This window comes from Salminus brasiliensis, chromosome 4 (genome assembly GCF_030463535.1).
Source record: "Salminus brasiliensis chromosome 4, fSalBra1.hap2, whole genome shotgun sequence".
NCBI lineage: Eukaryota > Metazoa > Chordata > Actinopteri > Characiformes > Bryconidae > Salminus > Salminus brasiliensis.
In genome coordinates, this window is record NC_132881.1 from 44,958,369 (window position 1) to 44,970,954 (window position 12,586).

At 39.3% G+C, this 12,586-nt stretch overlaps 1 protein-coding gene across 3 annotated transcripts in view; it reads left to right on the top strand.

Moving 5' to 3' along the window:
• Positions 1 to 27: 27 nt before the first annotated feature.
• The window catches only part of arhgap10 (Rho GTPase activating protein 10), a 130,606-nt gene continuing 118,047 nt past the window's right edge, over positions 28 to 12,586 (top strand). For all 3 annotated transcript variants that reach the window (XM_072678562.1, XM_072678560.1, XM_072678561.1), the window contains exon 1: positions 28 to 494. In XM_072678562.1, the coding sequence (XP_072534663.1) occupies positions 341 to 494 (154 nt within the window). In that variant the 5' untranslated portion in view covers positions 28 to 340. The remainder of the gene's footprint in view (positions 495 to 12,586) is intronic.

A 12,586-nucleotide genomic window follows, 5' to 3' on the forward strand; every position in this document is an offset into this window, starting at 1 on the left:
CCACGAATCCCGCTCCACTCAGCCTGACAGAGAGCGAGTGTTTGGGCGACACTCTATCTTTATTTTATTCACCGTTATAAGTATAAGAAGTGTGTGTTTGTGTGCTCGTATGTCGCAGGTGGACTAGCTAAATATATGGGGAAACCCAAGGCGCCGTTTTCGTGTGACGCTTCTTCTCGCACGTTTCTAAGAAGTTCATCCACTAAAAAAGCTCAGGACTTTCAGGACTTTGAGGACTTTCAGGACTTTCAGGACTTTCAGGACTTTGAGGACTTTCAGGACTTTGAGGACTTTGATCCGCTCGCTGTGGCTCGTTAGTGACTTTAGAAAGCGCAGGAAAATGGGACTGCACCCTTTGGAGTTCAGCGAGTGTTACCTGGACAGTCCGAGCTTCAGGGAGAAAATCAAAGCCCACGAAGCAGAGCTGGACAAAACCAACAGGTTTATCAAGGAGCTGTATAAAGACGGCAAGAACCTCATCAATGCGACCAAGCGTAAGTTTCCCCCGGATCCCTTCAGTAATTCATTCCAGCAGTGGAGGGGAAACGGTGGCTGGGAGTCTAGTGGTGGGGTAGGAAGGCTGCATGGGCTGCATGGGCTGCATGGGCTGTGAATCAGCCCCCAGAAGAGGAGATCATGTGTCCAAAGGAAGGGTATTTGGGTATTTGGGTATTTTGGTATTTTGGTATACCAAGGTCATTTAACCTTTTTATTTAGAAGAAAGGAGGGTATTAGGCTGTGGGACAGCAGATGTAGAAGGTCTAGGGACGTCAAAGTGAAGGTTCTGTGTGTCCACCAGGACTGTATACTGAACTTTTGACCTGGGAGAGGTTGGGTAGACCCATGTCTAGTTCTAGACGTTTGCTGGACTCCATTCGTCTCCTTTTGGGATATTTTTGGTCAACAAGATTACCAGTGTTAATGAAGGAGTATGTTTAGTAGTGGGACACCAGGAGAAGAAGGTCCAGTAATGTCAAAGTGAAGGCCCTCAGGACTGTATCTTGAACTGTTGACCAGGGATGGGTTGGGTAGAGGAGCCTTAAACCATACTGAGCTAAAAATGGCCAAGCAAAACTAACCTGGGTCAGGTATGGATGCTCCTTTTAACCTGTAGATCTGAGGATCTTCTAGGTGCATCAAAAATAAGGAAACTGTACGTTTATTAGAATTACATTTTTCTTCCTTTGAAGTTTAACATCTGGAAACTTCAAGTTCTAGACGTTTACTGGACTCCATTCATCTCCTTTTGGGATCTTCTTGGCCACCAGTATTAACAGTGTTAATGAAGGAGTATGTTTAGTAGTGGAACACCAGCAGAAGAAGGTCCAGTAATGTCAAAGTGAAGACCCTCAGGACTGTATCTTGAACTGTTGACCTGGGAGGGGTTGGGTAGAGGAGCCCGAAACCATACTGAGCTAAAAATATGACCAAGCAAAAGTAACCTGAGACAAGTATGGATGCTCCTTTTAACCTGTAGATCTGAGGATCTTCTGAATACATAAAAAATAAGGAAACTATACGTTTATTAGACTTACATTTTTTCCCTTTTGGATCTTCTTAGTGCATGCAACATTTGGAAACTTCAAGTTCTAGACGTTTACTGGACTCCATTCGTCTCCTTTTGGGATCTTCTTGGCCACCAGTATTAACAGTGTTAATGAAGGAGTGTGTTTAGTAGTGGAACACCAGGAGAAGAAGGTCCAGTAATGTCAAAGTGAAGGCCCTCAGGACTGTATCTTGAACTGTTGACCTGGGATGGGTTGGGTAGAGGAGCCCGAAACCATACTGAGCTAAAAATGGCCAAGCAAAAGTAGCCTGAGGCGAGTATGGATGCTCCTTTTAACCTGTAGATCTGAGGATCTTCTAGGTGCATCAAAAATAAGGAAACTATACGTTTATTAGAATTACATTTTTCTCACTTTGAAATGAACAATTCAATATCTATTAGAGCTGGTCAATATGACAATATTGTATCATATTGTGATAAATTGTGTTATTGTGGAAAACAATATGCTTTTACGGGTTTATTGTGGAGATCATCAGTAACTCCACGTTTCATTACAAAGAGTGTAATCAGTCTTATTTAATTCAATGAATTGCGAAATATTGCGATAATATCAAACAATGTAAAAAATGTATTTAAATATTGAGATATACATTTTTTTCTATATCCCCCAGCTCTAAGCTGGAAAGCTGGAGAAACTGGTGGAGCCCCCTTTAAAATATGATCGATGGAGGTCTAGGTACTAAATTATCTCCATTTGGGGAGATCTAATGTTCCTCCATCCCACCTTTACTCTTGAATCCCACCTGGTTAGACACCAGACTATGGTGGAAATGCTCTAAATGTTCTACCAGCAAGAGAACCAAGCTCCTGTCTTCAGTTCTAAACCAGCTCTGAACGGCGCATTCATACTCAAGGAGGAGGCTAATGCTAATGCTAATGCTAATGCTAATGCACACACGCTAAGTGATCAGACTGCAGAGTTGTAAAGGAACTGGGAGCTGAATGGTCAGGGAGGTCAGTCAGACTGGACTGTAAGATAGTAAACACTATGGAGTTTAAAACAGTCGTTTAAAAAGATGCTCCAAACAAAAGTAGATCAGATTATAATCAGACTTTATAGTCAGACTTAGTCTGATTATAAAAACTGGTACTTAACTGCTGTTTACTGTTGTTCATTAGCACATCTTACCTACGTTTTGGAGCTATTTTACTGTATTGCTTAATATTAATACTATAAAAACACGAAGATCAGATCAGATCGGCCAATAGTCAGCATTTAGATCGGATTGGGGGTTAAAAAAAAAAACGTAATCAGGGCATCCCTAGTTGATACTCAGGGTTTCCATATTGGTACGTTAATGTGGTGCAATAAGGTAGTAATGGTCCAAATCTGACTATCTAACTGGAGCATATTCGCCTCCATTGGTACATCTGATCAAACGTTGACACTATTTAGATCTGTGTCCTTGTTTTTTGGCCTGCCTGATGGTACAGATCCAAAATGCATGTCGGCACAGGCTGTAAGTACGGTATAAGCTCCTCCACGACTGCAACAAAAGGGTGAAGTTGCGTCAAGTTACGTCGTAATTGTTTAGTTTGAATCCACGGTCTTAAAGCCAGCTCCTTCCAGCCAGTTGGATCCTTCATGTTTGGATATGCAGAGAAGGCCGTATGACGTTGACCTTCTGTCTTATGACCTTTGCTTCTACATCAGCTTACATGGTGCATTGCAGAACAGGCCACTCATCTCCTTGGGGGGAAAAAGCAGCAGAAGAAATTGGCTAAAAATAAAATTTACGTGACTTTCGCAGGCCTGGCTTTGGGTTCGCAGGCCTTTTTGGGACTTGCTGGAATGCTGAAGAACTGCTGGAGGAATGCCTGAAGCTGCCTTATTTGAAGGTTTTGTTGTTTTGACCGGGGTGAAAATGCTCTGAAATCTTCTACCTTGGAGAAATGAACCTTTGGCATGTTTGATATGTATTTGATGGGGCTGAAAGACTTGCTGTTATTAGGAACAGTGGAGCTGTGGAACATCTTGCAGGACAGTTTTCTCTATGGTGCGACTAAGAACAACAGGGTTGGGCTATATCTCAGTTTGTCACTCTTTCTGAACCGTGACCTGACCGTCCACTCTGAAGGCCATGGCCTAATATTGTGTAGGTCACCCTCGTGCCACGAAAACAGCTTTGACTCATCAAGGCATGGACGCCACAAGACCTCTGGAGGTGTCCTGTGGTATCTGGGTATCTGACACTAGAACATTAGCAGCAGATCCTTTAAGTCCTGCAGTTTGCAGTGTGGTTAGGCCTCCATGGGTTGCATCACTGGTTGTCCTTTCTTTGAGCACTTTTGGTAGTTACTGACCGCTGCATACCCAATGATTTGGTGATGTTCAGCCCCGGTCGTCTAGCCATCACAATCACAATTTGGGCAGAGTTCAGATCAGATTCTTACGCTTGACCATTTGTCCTGCTTCAACACCTTCATCACCTTCCAGAACTGACTGTTCACCTGCTGCCTGATACTGTAGGTCCCACCTTCGACAGGTGCCACTGAAAACCAGATGATCAAGGTTTTTCACTTGACATCTGTCAGTGGTTTTAATGTTATGGCTGATTAGGGTACAGATATCTAGCTCCAGTCTGGAGTGCTGAAGTACCCTTTCCCTCTGATTTCATTGATCTAATGAGATAATTCAGCTGCTCCTTGCTCTCCTCTATAAGACATGACCTTTGCTGAGACAGTAGACGACTAACGTGCCTCTCTTGTTGCCTCCCACTGCAAGCCAATCTTTAAATAAATAAATAAATAAATAAATAAAGGACAGACAACAATGATGCTTATCAAGATAGCCGAAATATTATTTTTCATATTTCCTGATTCATATCCTGGATTCGTCCTAAAATGACATGCATTGTGAGACTGACAATCGCCTTGTGTCTTCAGACCAGCAACTTTACAGGACCAGGAAGAAGCCGCCTTAGCTTTCAGTGGATTATCATTTGGACATTTGGACTCGATGTCGGTGACATGTGGGAGCTCACTGTTTGGGGAAGCCAAAGGTGGGGTGCCTGAGACCACTGTAGCTGTGAATGTAGAGACATGCTAAGCTCAAGTAAGCGAGAAAGCAAGCAAACCTGGATGAGCCAGTCTGCTAAATATAGCCTGAAAACAGTGGAAACACTGACCAAAGACCATTCACTCGACTCTGTGCTTCTCAGATATGAGGCTTTATCCTCTAAACGGGTGTGAGGTGTGATCCCAGCCTCCGTTAGCTGGTTCTTGGCTACACATCGCTATCCATGGGCCGTTGGTTCTTTGGTAATGTGGACGGTTCGCCGTCGAGTCCAGCTGCCTTTAACCTGAGCGGATAATCACAGGTTTCGTTCCACAGGATGCTTTACCGCTCAGGCCGACTGAAGGGGGGAGTGTTCCAGCGGGAACGTGGCGTCGATGCAAACCCTCTAACCCTCTGGTTTTTGTGACATCACAAAATTAGTGAATTTACCATTTTTATCGTTTCTTTTAAAGCTGCATTTCCATATTTGGACTGTGTGGTATTCACATGCTCCATTGAGCATGCTTCGTTACCGTCCCTTTAAGACTGATATTTGTAAATCACTTGGCTTTGCTGTATTGCGCCTCGTCCCGACAGCAGTCAGGGCTGATATACGCCCCCTGTCACTCTATATGGAGTGTAGTTAGAGCTGGGCAATGTGATGATCTTTTATCGTATCGTATCGTGATAAATTCGGTTATTGTGATAACAATCGAGGATATTGTTAGTGCTTAATAAACACTGATAAACTGCAGGTTTCGTTACAGTGTAATTAGTCTGGTTTAATTGGATGACGTGCAGTAGAGTATCTGAATAGTAGTGTTTTAGAAAATGATCATACTGATGTATTTAGTCTGCGATTACAGGTATTGTGATAAATATCGTGAAAAGTCTTTAAATATCGTGATCTAGTGTTTTCACCATATCACCTAGCCCTAGGTGTAGCATAACTGTGTTTACCTACATGCTACACCAAACGTCATTGTCTCAGGCTGCACCTCATCCCAAGAGCAGGCAAGGCTGATACACTCTGTGTCACTTCAACGATATTATAAATGGGTGGGGCTAACCTCGTATTGACCGAATAAACAGAAATGTACGCAGCGAATTCATTATAAGCCCTTTATGAGGCCTAATTTCGATATGCAGATTACGTCTAGTGTTGTTCTGGCGGTGTTTACCCGCTGCACCAAACTCCTTTGAATGTATTGCGAGTGACCCTTGTACTCACTGGCTCTGCAGTGTTGGCCCTTATCCTGCAGCAGTCAAGCCTGATACACTAAGTGGGGTTAGCCCCTTGTAGCAGAATAAGCAGATATGTTGATTGGCCCATTTGATTGCCTTCATGTCTCTATGAGGGTTTATGTAGATTGTAGTTTTAACAGTGGATGGGTGGGGGTAGCTTTTGCTGTGTTACCTCAGATGGGAGTGTATAAATTAATTCATTGATTTAATCTAATTAATAATAAACGAATAAACTGTAGAACACTACTGCTTCTGTGGATGGACGGTGCGGCACTCTGGGTTGGTCAGGCTTTCCCTACTTTCTGAGTAGGAAATCACATTGGTGGGATGTTCCAGTTAAAGATTTCCTGCTGGGAACTTGGGAAATCTGACATCCCATTTTAATCTAGAACACAGCATTGCTATTTTATTCCAAGGAGCATTTCTATTGGTCCATTCATCATAAAATAATTAATGGAAAATAAAATTTGGACGCAATGTAAAGTACAGCTGTCAGATTTATCTATGTCAAAAAGTTAAAAGTAGCAAAAATGGAGATACAAGGTTTTTTTTTTGCAGGTCATGCAGTTTTCTTCTCTTCCATTTCTTTACCCGAAGGTCCACATTGTTGGCTTTACGCACCAAAACCAGTGGTGGTTCATTTTTACGGGGTCTTTTCCCACCCTCTATTTGTCTCCCATAACTGAACCCACCCTGTTACTGTCCCTTTAAGACTGATTTATGTAAATGACCTCTCTTCTTACTGGTTTGGGTATGCACGTGACGCCATAGTTGGTGGGAGTCACTGCGGCCACGCCCACATCCAATGGCAAAAAGGCAGATTCTGTGGCGGCATTAGCGTTGAGCTATGGACGCAGCATTACTATAGGCAGGATAAGCGATATGTATGTGTGTTTGGGTGGGGTGTGTGTGTATGTGTGTTTGGGTGGGGTGTGTGTGGGGGGCGGGGGGGACATCCCAAATCTAATCTTGTCGCTGTCAGACAAACATTTCTGCCGCCTTTCACTTTTTGACATAACTGATTAAAAAATAATAATTATTATTAATAATAATTAATAATATTAATTGTTATATTATTATATTATAGGTTTTTTGTCTGACATCGACAAGATTATAAACAAACTGCCGAGAATATAAATGATATAAATTATAATTACGATGATTGATCCCTGACCCCCAGTTCATTTGATCAGCCAAGACATGCTTAATGTATCTGCTAACAAACACTAGACCTAGACCTAGACCTAGACCAATCTCATCTAAAAAAACAAACAAACAAAAACATTTTTTATTTTAAAGTGTGTAAATGTAACAAAACATTTCACAAAAACAGTGAATTCATAATGAGCCCCTTCTGAAGCCTAATTTTCGTACGTTGCTCATATGAACTGTAGTTTTAGCAGTGTTTACATATTACAGCAAAGTCTATATTACAAAAAAACAAGCCATGAGGGCCCATAAATTAATTTAAGTCGTTTTTTGATGCCCCTTAAGTTTGTGTTTCTGAATCTATTCAAATTATTATAAAATATTAATCCATAAATTAAAAATAATTAATTTAATTAAACAAATAATTGTAAAAAAGAATGAAATCATGAGTTACAAGGCTTTGATATGAATCTGATGAATCATGATGGTGACTTGTGTGTTTTGTAGTCTGAGTAAATATGTGCTAAAAATAGATTACCCAGAAATCCTTAGACCGATTTGGAGTCTGCCTATCCCAGGTGACCTAGTTGACTGCTGTAAATACTGAATTGCTCATAAATATATATATATAATTTTATAATTTATTTATTTTTTGATGATGTCAGCATGTTTTCCCAGTTCTGCTCATATCGGCCCCCTATTTGTGTAAAGCTGAGCTGTGGATCTCCAGGATATCAGGAGCACCCGTGCTACTGTGTGCCGGCTGAAGACTCTGTGTTTTCTCCGCTGTGATCTGTCGGCCTCTCTGACACGTCTGGATTTGCTGTGTTTAAAGTTGGCTGTGATGTAGTCAACACTGCCATGACACGAGGTTAAACAAGCGCTTGGTCGCCAAGTGGGCAGCGTTTTCCCCCTGTGTGATCCCTAATACACGCTCACTGAGGGTAGTGTGGGTTAACTGGTAGAGTTTGGTGAGGTGGCGAGTTAATTATGGTGGGTATTGGCAGAACTTGGAAGACCAGCTGCAGGTTTTGTTACGTTGATTAAGAAAGCACAAATAGTCCTGTTTCCTTACGTTTATTTCTGGGCTTTATTCAGTATTAATTACAGAAGTGTTGTACCTTTTATAGGATTTTTAGAAGATTTATTTTCCATCAGTTATTGACTAAATATAATGTAAAAAAATATATAAGTACTTTTAGAGCATTTTTATTGGTCCGTTCATCATCAAATTACAATGTAAATAACAACAGATGCCAGATTCGAAGTGTAAAAAGTGAAAAATAAATAAACAAATAAATATATATATATATATTATATGTATAGTTTTATTTGTTTATTTATTTTTCACTTTTTGATGTCTGATGGGTTTTTAAATAAGAAGGCTTTCTTTCTGCTTAGTACACAGATTCAGTTATGTCAAAAGTGAATGGAAGAATTTCACTAAAAAAGTAAAAAAATGGAAGAATTGAAGGAAAGAAAAAATATATATCCATTTGTTTTCACTTTTTTATTCTTTTGTTTTTGACATGAAAGTTTATTTATATATAATCTAATCTTGTCGCTGTCAGACAAACATTTCTGCCGCCTTTCACTTTTTGACATAACTGATTAAAAAATAATAATGTTTAATTTTTATCTTATTGAAACTTGAAACTTTAAGATATATATTTATATATATATTTATATATTAGTAGTAATGTCAAACATTGAAAGGCGGCAGAAATGCAGATGTAAGGTTTTTGTCTGACAGCTACAAGATTATAAATAAACTGCAGAGAATATAAATGATTTAAATTATAATTATATCATCAGTGATCAATTAGATAATTGATCACTGACCCCTAATTCATTTGATAAGCCAAGACATGCTTAATATCTGTCATGTGCTTCTTTAGTTTACAACAGCAGATGCTAAGCTAGCACTGCTAACAAACACTAAACTCAGATTGCCACCAATCTCATCTCTTTTTGGTACTTTTTTAATTTTTTAAAGTGTGTTTAAATGTTTTAATGTGCTTTTAAACCCTCATATGGTTGGTGTGGCGCAACAGATAACACCACCACCTACCATTGCGTTACAACAACACCATGTGGGAGACTGGGGTTCGATTCCCAGTCTGGGTGACTATGCTGCGCTACACCAATAAGAGTCCTTGGGCAAGACTCCTAACACTACATTGGCCCTCCTCTGTAATACGAGTGACCTTGTAAGTCGCTCTGGATAAGAGCGTCTGCTAAATGCCGTAAATGTAAATGTAAATGTAGATAATCAGTTTCCACTATTCCACCTCTGAGTGTTTGGAAGACGTATCTAAACATTAAACTGAATTTCAGCAGCAATAAAACCTCTTATTTACAACAAAACAGAAACTTTACAACGCAACGTAACGTTTTTTTTTATCAACTAACGGGATTTATCACTTAATCCAGATGTAGTTGATCAGCTGAGACACGTATGATATCTGAGGTTCTGCTTCTTTAGTTTAGAATGGGAGATGCTAGGCTAACATTGCTAACAAACACTGGACATAGACTGTCGCCGATCCCCTCTCTGTGAAGACCAGCCCAAGACAAATCAAAGTCCTTTTAGAAAAGTCTGTTTTCTTCAGCAGCCATAATTGCAACGCCACCGGGCAGTTATTTTCAGGGGAAAGAGAAAGACCAAAAAACTCAAAACTGAAGCTTGATTTATTAATTCAGTTCAATTATTAGTAGGAATGTACTGATCCGTTTTCTTCAGTTCTGATATGATACCGATACATAAACTTTGCATATCGGTCGATACCCGATACTGATCCCATACCATTGTTAAATTAATAAACCGTAAACCTCACCATGTGGGAGAGACTTAAGGCATCCGGATTGACTTAAATGCTACTTTACTAACTTTGTAACACTAAATATAACATTAACATTAGAAATAAGTGTACTAAGTTGCTATTTATTTGACAGTAAAATCAACAATGGTGCAGGAGCATTCAAATTCAAAATAAAAAAGGAGTCAAACATTTTAAAATATGTTAAAATACATCAAATTTATCAGCCAAAACTGAACTAAGTAGCTTCACTTTGTCAAACACACAAATAAATATTTATTTATAACCTGAGAATAAATCAGTAAGTTGGTCAAACATACAAGCAGCAATCAAAAATTGCAAACATCTAAACATATTTTGTGCAATTTCACTACAACCAAGTGAAAGGATCAGATCCATGGATTAGCCTAATTATCCAACCCAGCTTATTTTGTAAATATCGGGACTGATACCCGATTCTAAAATCGGATCGGTGCAGCTCTAATTATTATTGAGGATTACAGAAACTCCACATTCATATTTCGACCAGTGACTCCTCAGCCTCCTCGGGTCTGACGTCTCTGGACATTTCCAGATTTCCAGATGTTCGGTTCGGTTCGGTTTGGTTTAGAACATGGAGCTGACTGGGCTTCCAGTTTCAGCCTAAATGTGATCCTAGTCTTCATCCCTGTAGTTGGTTTGCTCTGGTCCGAATCAGTTAACAGGTTTGTAAATGTGGAGGGTTTCCCCTTGGTTTGGTCCAGTTTGACTCTCTGCTCATTGGTCAGACCTGTCTGGGGTGGGAGTTCTGGACGAGTGCTGCAGATATCTGAGCAGTTTAGCAGGGAGCAGCGGCAGAGATGACCTCTGTTCACAGCTGTGGAAGTTAATTACCTGAGCAGTGTAGCAGGGTAACACCTGGCTCTGGGACTTGTGGAGTACTCTGAATAGCTGGGTTGGATCATGGTCAGATCACGTTCTCACCACAAACGAAACACACCAAAATTAGTTTGGCACTGAACCAAGACCACCTCTTCTGAAGGGTCTCGTTGTGGTTCTACCGGTGTTCACACCTGCCCTGACGAGTCGCACCAAGGCTGAAAGCGAACCAGAGTCCCATTTTACCAGACATAAAAGTGCAGGTGTGAAAACTCCCTTTTCATGTGGTTTTACAACGTTAAGTTTTTTTTATTATTATTTTGACTTCCGAAGCAAAAATGAAGTTTATTAATAAATGAAGCATTAATAAATTAGTGTTTTTTATTATTTTGACAGATTTCTGAAGCAATAATAAATTAAGTTTATTAATAAATAAATAAATAAATAACATTTTTAATTATTTTGTCAGATTTATGAAGCAATAATGAAGTTTATTAATAAATAAATAAGCATTTTTATTATTTTGACAGATATCTAAAGCAATAATAAATAAAGGTTATTAATAAATAATGAATAAATAAATAAACATTTTTATTATTTTGACAGATTTCCAAAGCAATAATAAATTTATCAATAAATGAATAAATAATAAATGAATACGCTTTTTTAATAATTTTGACAGATTTCTAAAGCAGTAATAAATCGGGTTTATTATTAAATAAGTAATTAATACATGAATATGCTTTTTATTATCTTGACAGATTTCTGAAGCAATAATACATTCAATTTATTGATAAATAAATAAATAATATAACAAAAATAACTAGTTATTTTGGCTCAAGCAATAACGCATGTAATTAAACACGTATTAATAAATAAATGAATATTTTAATGATTTTTAAAAGAAAAAGAAAAAAAAAAAAAAATATATATATATATATATATATATATATATATATATATATATATATATATATATATATATATATATATGTGGAGGGTTCCCCTTGTGGAGGGTTTCCCCTCGCAACACACATCCGATATCGAGTGTATCTCGACAGTACCTCCAGACTGTGCAGCCCTGTAGCGATAAAGCTGGTTTGAGTAGTCCAGTGTCTCGCGCCCCTGCTTTTGCGCTGACTGTGTGCTTTTGGTCAGTCTACAGTCAGTAATTAGGTTGGAGCTGCAGAACCTGCTCCGCTGCAGACTGTGATCCCGACCTTCTTTTACGGTTTGCGGTGGCACCCACCTATCCCACATTCCCCACTGTTTAAACATTCCTGCTGAACTCCGCTGAGGTCTGATAAAGACGAGAGAGTGGTGGCTGAGCTCCGTATCTCCCAGTGCTGTGCTTCTGGACCTGACTGACACTTGTTCAGCTGAAGATTATCTGAGGCCGAGCTTATGTTCTCATCCTGGTATCTGAGCTGAGCTGTGTTAAAATAAATAAATAAATACATACATACACTAAATATACACCAATTGCTGACATATGTGTGCCAGGCGTGGGCTAGAGGGGTATAAAGCCCCCTAAAAGCCCTCCTCCAAAATCTAGTAGAAAGCCTTCTTCCCTGGACAGTAGAGACAGATACTCCAACAGGAAGCAGGATAAGCTATTTTTTTTTTATAGCCTTGATTTTGAAAGAAACAATGACTGAGGAGGCGTCCCAATACTTTTGTCTGTATGAAGTGTATAGGGGTGTAAATGTCTGATTGATTGTTATGTAAGTTACAGTTACAGACAAGCACAATCTGATTAAATTGATCTGCTAAACAAACCGTGTCTAATTGTAAATGAGCACATTGAGTAAACATCCACAGTGCAGGCTAGAAAAAGTAAGTGGACCTTTGGAAATGAAAGAAAATGTGGTCTGATTGTTGTCTAAGTTACAGTTACAGACAAACACAGTCTGACTACATTAATAACACAAACAGTCGTCCCGCCGAGGT